The following is a 7,162-nucleotide window of genomic DNA, read 5'->3' on the forward strand; positions in this document are numbered from 1 at the left end:
GACTGGTGTGTATGGGTCGATGGACGGCCCAAATGTCTTTTAATATGAAAACTGAAAGGATCAAGATGTCCAAAAGAGAAGGGTGAATTGTGCTAATTCTAAAATTCTTTACAATAATTAAACCCCACACTTAACCCACTTCACCCCTTGTGTCTAGAAAGTGATTCTATTGATCTAGCGCATAAAAGTTTAGCACCCTAAGTTCTAATCCTACTCTACCATGGCAATTCTAAGAATGTAAAGATAAGAATTGAATTGTTCAAAAGTAAATGCTCAAAGTAAAGAGAGGAGAAGGAACGCGGCGATGTTTTGCCGAGGTATCGGAGAGTCGCCACTCCCCACTAGTCCTCGTTGGAGCACCCGCGCAAGGCTGTAGCTCCTCCTTGATCCGCGCAAGGATCAAATGCTCTCTACGGGTTGATTCTTCGACACTCCGTCGCGGTGAATAACTCACAACCGCTCACAACTTTAGTTGGGTCATCCATAAGCTCTACCGGATAATCACCAAACTCCCAATCACCACTAAGCTATCTAGGTGATGGCGATCACCAAAATTAACAAGCAAGAACTCTCACTTAACCACAACAAGCCTAATGAGAAGGGTAGATGCACACTTGCTACTCTCCTTTTGCTAATGAGGTCTTAATCTTGGATTCTCAAATCGCAATCACCTCATTAGGCTCTTGCTCTCCTTGGCACTCTCAAGGGTGTTTCTTAGCGCTATTGAAATGGGCAAGAGTACCCCCTTGAATGAATAGAGGAATATTTATAACCCCTCATTTAAAACGAACCGTTATGTGACTCTGCGGGGTGACCGGACGCTCCGGTCAGTTCTCCCCGCCACTGAGCCGTTAAGTTGTGACCGGACTCTAACCTGCGTCCGGTCACAAAAACTGCTCTCTGGAACCTTACTGATGTTGACCGGACGCTGACATCCAGCGTCCGGTCACTTTGCTGCTCAGCGTCCGGTCAGTAGCCGGAACCTGACCAGCGTCCGGTCAGCACTGACCGGACGCGTCTGATCAGGATTCTCCCTCTCTAGAACCTTACCGGAGTTGACCGGACTCTGGCACCCAGCGTTCAGTCATATTTCACTCAGCGTCCGGTCACATTTCACTCAGCATTCGGTCGCATCCAGACGACTTCACTTGATCAAATGAACTGACCGGACTCTACTACCAGCGTCCGGTCACACCGGAACCAGCGTCCGGTCAACATTTGACCATCCATTCACTTCCAACTCGAAATCATATGTGAATGAAGTTTACTCCAATTGATCTTAGGGCTACTTAGGAGCTACCTAGCGCTAAATTTGACAAGTGTGCATCACACCTAACCCATTACACTCACTTAGGTCAAGCTACTAGTCCATACCCCTCTTAATAGTACGGTCAAAGGAAAAACAAAATCATAAACTACTCTAAGTGTCTGTTCAACACCAAACGACACTTAGAACTAGTCCATCCTTAACCTTATCGTCCATCCTTTGAAAACCGAAACGATTTTCATTGTAGGAGCATGACAATCATGATTGGCCAATCAATTGTCATTACCAGATCTAACTTAATTGCCTCTGTAAAACACACGTTAGTCATAATAATCTCGTATTGTTATTAATCATCGAAACCCAACTAGGAGCCTAGATGTTTTCAAAAACCATAGAGGTAATCGTAAGCAACTTTTAGTTCAACAATATTCCATGATAGAGGTCCAGCACACAACCAAGACATCAAGTGAGTTCAGAAACATGTCACAGTCCACATGTACACAAGCTCAACAGTCAACACGTCCAGACTAGTATACAACAGCAGCTAGAACTAGAATATATACAAGGTCGAGCAGCAGTCTGATTCGACTGATATTTACAACCAGCAAGGGCAACATCTGGCGAGAACAAGCCTAACAGGGGACCTCACTCATGCTTTGTTGTTGGGCTCAAGAGTCTGGAATACGTCCGAGCGAGTCACAATTCCTGTTACCATCATGAAAGGTAAACAAAGGTTATCATGTGGCCATGTGGGCATTATTTGCAGAATCAGAGCATGAAACTTCTTATATGTACTGCTATGTATCCTCATAAAATTCGCAGGGAGTAAAGCCAGGAGTGTCAGTAGCAGGGTGGGTAATTTCATCTAGGTACATTTTCAACAAAAAACAACTGGATAACAGGTTCCTGAAACAAGATCAACTATGTTTAGCTTCCACCTGAATGAATTTAACTAAACCACTAGCATTGTATTGATTGCATCTTGATTGCTTTAGTGAAGCCTTATTATCAGTGACTCACAGTTTGCAGTTAATTTTGTCAAGGGCGTGTTTTAAAAAGTTAGCACTCCAAAGTCCAACAAACCCAAAACAGAGCTCTGAACAAAGTGAAACAGTATTCTCTGGGCCAGCTAAGTAAAAGTTTTGTTGCTCTATTGAGATATAGACTTTATTGAAAGTAAGCAATCTGGAAAACCTTACCGATCACGTAGTGCTGTTCATTCACAACCGGTATCCTGTGAACCTTCTCCTTAAGCATTAACGCTGCAGCCTCTGCTCACATAACCAACAACATGTTAGCAAATTCTTTTTTTTTTAACTTCATGTTAGCAAATTCTTGTAACGACTTCAAGTGTCCATGTTGGTTATTATATAGGGTAGCTAGAGGGGAGTAAAGCTTATTACCCAAGACAGTCTTATACAGTGTTAGCGTTATCGCAGGAGATGACATGACTTCACCTACAGTTGACTCCATCTTCAACATGACAACAAGCATGAAAAATTAGTCGATACAGCATGCAAACCAAAAGATATCAAAAATGGCTGCATCTTCATTAACATGCTCAGACTGTACAGGGCCCTTAAATATTTAGGGCCTCAAAAAATCAGCCCAGCAGGAGAAGGCCCATGTATTCGTGTGAGACTGGAACTGTTTGTATAATTTTAATTTTGTTCTTTTCATCTTTTGATCGAAGCCATGTCTTCCGCAAATCGATTTAGAAAATATAAATCTAGTTCCCAAAAGCGTAAGAAGAAACAAAGGATCGGGTAGTCAACTCAATCTCAGAAAAGAGCAATGGATAGTTTATTTATTATAAAAGAATCGCAAATGTCTTCCGGTAATCAGACACTTGATCAAGCTCCTGCACTTGATAGTAATATTGAAAATGATCCTAGAGATCATGCTTAAAGAACACACTGTGAAAGGGCGATGTAAAACATTTCCATTTCCATTTACAACATCGATCCACAGTATGCCAAATGCAGGTCATGCAGTTTGCATTTAGGCCTTGTTTCCACCTCAATCCACATGTGTTGGAGTGAAATGGAACGAAATTTAGTTTAATTTCACTTTAATCCACTTCAACACATGTTGATTGAGAGGAATAGATATGCATCCAAACAAGGCCTTAGTGAATGTGGTATAGTTGTCCATCCCCATTTTTCATGATTGGATAACTCTATCAGTAATTAAGAACCTCCCAGCTAAGCAGCAATTAACAGGCATAAAAAGGGTGACAGGCACCAAGGAGAGGAGCAGCGAGTGAACTGACCCCATTGGGCGCCTTGGCCTTGTCCTTGTAGGAGATGACCCCAATGCACCTGCCGTCGTCGTCGACCACGGGCAGGCCAGAGTACTGCTGCGCGGCGAAGAATGCATCGACCTCCGCGAGGCGCTGCCCCGGCGTGGCCACCTGCACGGGGCGCGACATCACGTCGGTGAGCTTCGCCGCCGGGCTCATCTGGATGCCAACCGAACGATCGAGCAACCAATCAAATCATACCGAATTAATCCGAGAGCGGCCGGGTCGAGGAATCGTCGGCGGGTGTGGAGAGGAGGGGACGTACCGTACCTGGCCAGAGGTGACGATCTGGGACTCGAGGTAGGCGCGGCGGTCGGCGTCGATGATGGCCGGGCGCAGGTCATCGAGCGCGGCGGACGCCACCAGCGCCGCGCCACGCCGCGCGTTGCCGCCCTGCAGGGCGCGCAGGCGGGCCGCCGGCACCGGTGCGCGCCGCTGCCGCGCCACTACTGACACCAGTGCCACGGCGGACGGCGGCGGGACGGGAAGGACCGCGGCGGCCTTGACGGCGGAGGGCGTGGACGCCATGGGCCGGGGCGAGCAAGGAGCGCGGAAGGTGATGGGCGGACCTGCTGCCGTTTGGCGCTGGAGCGTCGCGTCGACCGTCGTCGTCTGTTGCGTGCTCGCTTTCTGCGGCGGGCGCTGCTCTACGTCTGCTCGTGCTTCCTTGTATGTGCGTGTTCTCAGCCCGATTTACGTGGTGCGTGTTTCTGTTTACGTACACGATTTTGTCCATCCGCACGGTCTGTCCAGTTTTTGTTGCATGTCTGATGCAGTTTGCGTTTCCTCCGTTTTCAGTTTTTTTTTTTTTTGAGGGGCGTTTTCAGTTTTCGGTGTCGGCTTGGGCAGTTTGCGTCCCATTTTCCTTTTTCTGTCTCCATTTTCTTTCCTTTTTTTCTTCGTTTTCTTTTTTCTTTCTGTGTTATAGATGCAGTTTCGATCCGTTCCCTCCGTTTTTGGTTTCCAGCGCCTTCTTCTGATTTGTTTGTTGCGCCTGTCCTCATCTAAAAAAACAAAGATTTTCACCGTCAAATTAATTATTGTATTGATGTAGTTTTGATATAAAAAATAAAATTTATTTTATTCAAACCTAAACGAGCTGATACTTGAATTATTCAAACTGTAAACTAAAACCTTGAGTAGTCTATTATCTAATCTGGTCTAAATAAATATATATCCATGTGCAGGTCGCGCATAGTCCAATTAAATAAATGTATATCTTGAGTAGTCTATTAAATATATTTTATTCAACAAAAATGAGCTGAAAGTTCAATTAATCAAACCGTAAACTAAAATCTTGATTAGTCTATTGTCTGGTCTAGTCTAAATAAATGCACATTTGCAATCTACGACGAGGACTTCCATGTGGATATTTGATACTTTTTCTCCCGTTGCAATGCACGGGTATTATCTAAATGTAGTGTATTTTTTTTAGATAAGACCTAGATGTAGTATATAGGTTGTAGAGGATTGAAGGTCGTCGCTCTGGACATATTCACAAAGAACGGATGGAGAAACAATAATAGAATTTGCATATGATCTTTTCCTTTAGTTTATTATTGTCATTTCTCTTTTATAATTGATTAGCAACTAAGTTAAAAACTTGTAAGACTTGGTTGTGTGTGATTGCAGAGGCCGGATCTTTTTCATTTTCTAAATTTTTTTGGATGTACCGTATTTCTAACGTATAATAAAAAACAAGACAAAATGATATAGTAATTGAGATGGAAGGAGTAAATTTTGGATAGAAACCTTTACAAACATCTAAATTCATGCATGAGTAAGTTAAACCTCACATTGCTATATGATGAGTGAAGGACATATGGATAGCGGTGAGCGCATGATTAGACTAAGGGCATGTTTGGTTTCACTGGACTAAACTTTAGCCCTACACTTTTTTGCCTACTTTTAGCTTTTGAGGAACCTAACAGGTGGGCTAAAAAGGGGAGCACTAATTTTTACTCCCATTAGTCCATTAGCCCCTCAAGGTGGGCTAAAAGAGGCTAAAAATGCTTTTACTCTCTTTCTCTCTCCTCTCCCTTTCACATTTTAGTCATGTTTTTGCACCTGGATCCAACAGTCATCTTGACTAAACTTTAGCGGCCTCGTTCGCTTGGCTGAAAAAACAAGCCAAAGCTGAATTGTTGTGAGAGAAAAACACTGTTCCAGCTGAAAAAAGAAGCCGAACAAGCCGGCTTTAAAGGTAAGCCGAACAGGGCCAGCATCTTTAAGCCATGGTGTAGTCTTTAGTCCAAAAACTAAAGAAAAGATGGCGCTTCAACTTCAGCGTCCGGCTTCTACTTCTCTTTCCTCTGCATAAAAAATAGGAAGATACACAAACATTCAAATAGGGATAGGAACAGCTCATTCATGGAAGTGCTCACACCGGTAATCTTGTGCGGTGGTCACTAGCTAGTGTATGTGTGACTTGAGAGAGGGGAGGTTTTGTTTCGTTTAGAGCAAGTATAATAACAAGCTGTAAGTCGACTAAATGCTGAGGTGGAGGAGAGAGGGGAGAAGAGAGAGAAGAAGCGGGCTGTAAGCTTATAGCCGGCTTGGGCACAAGAACCAAGAAAATCTGTGAGAGAGACAAGTGGGCCATGTATTAATTATAAACAGCTAACTACTGTATGAGTGGGCTGAGAGAAGGCTACAAGGAACCTTACAGCCAACAAACCGGCTGTATTATTAGCCTTGCTGATGCTACATCCGCTGGACGTTTAGGGCGCGCGATTGGTTTCTTCTATCTCGACGTGGCTTGGCTCGCACAGTCGCACCAGCGACACCGGCGGCCAATGGCCAGGCTTTTCAGCTGCAATGTCTGCTACTCCATCTGTCATATGTTAGTTTGTCTTATATCTAGGGTGCACTTATTTTAAATTTTTTTTTGAACTTTAGAAATGTATTTATTATGGGACTGAAAGAGTAATTTGGTTGGCGTTCACGTGCAGCCAGGGCACAAAAGGAAAGGTGTTGGTTGGTTGTACCCGTTCGGCAGCTTTCGCTCTCACATCACATGCATTCATCCGCGCGCTTGCGTTGCCGTCTGCATCGAGCGAGCCACGCTCACCAGAAACCAAACTCGGTTTCGTTTGCTGGGAGCTACACCGCGCCATTCGTTTTGCATCGCTGGGGACTGGACCAAGTCGACAACCAAGAGACCAAACACCCGTAAACTGCACAAGACCAGCCAAGCCAGGCCAGGCCAAATTCATTCGTTGGCTTGTCTGAAGATTTGCATCAAAATTCTATGGCGATAGTTCAATGAGGTAGCATGATTTTTTCCCCATGGGTGTGTGGCGATAGTTGAACGAGGTAGAATGGATTTTTTTTTTTCGAAGGGTGTGTGTGGCTGAAAAAAGGCAAGCCGACTTCTAAAGGCCACACACCCATTTGGACTAAAGACCCATTTGTCCGGCTGAAAAAAGAAGCCGAACAAGCTGGCTTTTTTTCGACAGTGCCCCAAATCACGTGTTGCCCCTTGGCTATGCCGGCCCGGCACAAATGGGCCGCGGAGTGTAGCATCGGACAACAGGTGAAGCACTGCAGCCCACGGCTTCATATAGTAATGCAAACACATGATAACACAGCAA

The 7,162-nt window shown here is 44.6% G+C and overlaps 1 protein-coding gene across 2 annotated transcripts; it reads right to left on the reverse strand.

Moving 5' to 3' along the window:
- Positions 1-1,679: 1,679 nt before the first annotated feature.
- LOC136497617 (uncharacterized) lies at positions 1,680-4,282 on the reverse strand. 2 transcript variants are annotated; one of them, XM_066493466.1, is made up of 5 exons: positions 3,771-4,282; positions 3,540-3,680; positions 2,671-2,740; positions 2,467-2,538; positions 1,680-1,972 (listed from the first exon to the last, which is right to left on the reverse strand). In XM_066493466.1, the coding sequence occupies exons 1-5, from the start codon at positions 4,095-4,097 to the stop codon at positions 1,917-1,919; spliced, it is 666 nt and encodes a 221-aa protein (XP_066349563.1). In that variant the 5' UTR covers positions 4,098-4,282; the 3' UTR covers positions 1,680-1,916. The 2 variants fall into 2 exon arrangements, with proteins under 2 accessions (XP_066349563.1, XP_066349564.1); XM_066493467.1 differs by having other exon boundaries at positions 3,540-3,728; positions 3,840-4,277.
- Positions 4,283-7,162: the final 2,880 nt, after the last annotated feature.

This window comes from Miscanthus floridulus, chromosome 12 (genome assembly GCF_019320115.1).
Source record: "Miscanthus floridulus cultivar M001 chromosome 12, ASM1932011v1, whole genome shotgun sequence".
NCBI lineage: Eukaryota > Viridiplantae > Streptophyta > Magnoliopsida > Poales > Poaceae > Miscanthus > Miscanthus floridulus.

Bases quoted from the DNA above. Each gene is read 5' to 3' on its own strand.
- LOC136497617 (XM_066493466.1), bottom strand. From the start codon at position 4,097: ATGGCGTCCACGCCCTCCGCCGTCAAGGCCGCCGCGGTCCTTCCCGTC. The intron at 3,681-3,770 runs GTATGATTTGAT...CGCCCCGTGCAG, and splicing joins GCCGCTCTCGGATTAATTCG to GTGGCCACGCCGGGGCAGCG. The intron at 1,973-2,466 runs GTAAGGTTTTCC...TGATGGTAACAG, and splicing joins TGAACAGCACTACGTGATCG to GAATTGTGACTCGCTCGGAC.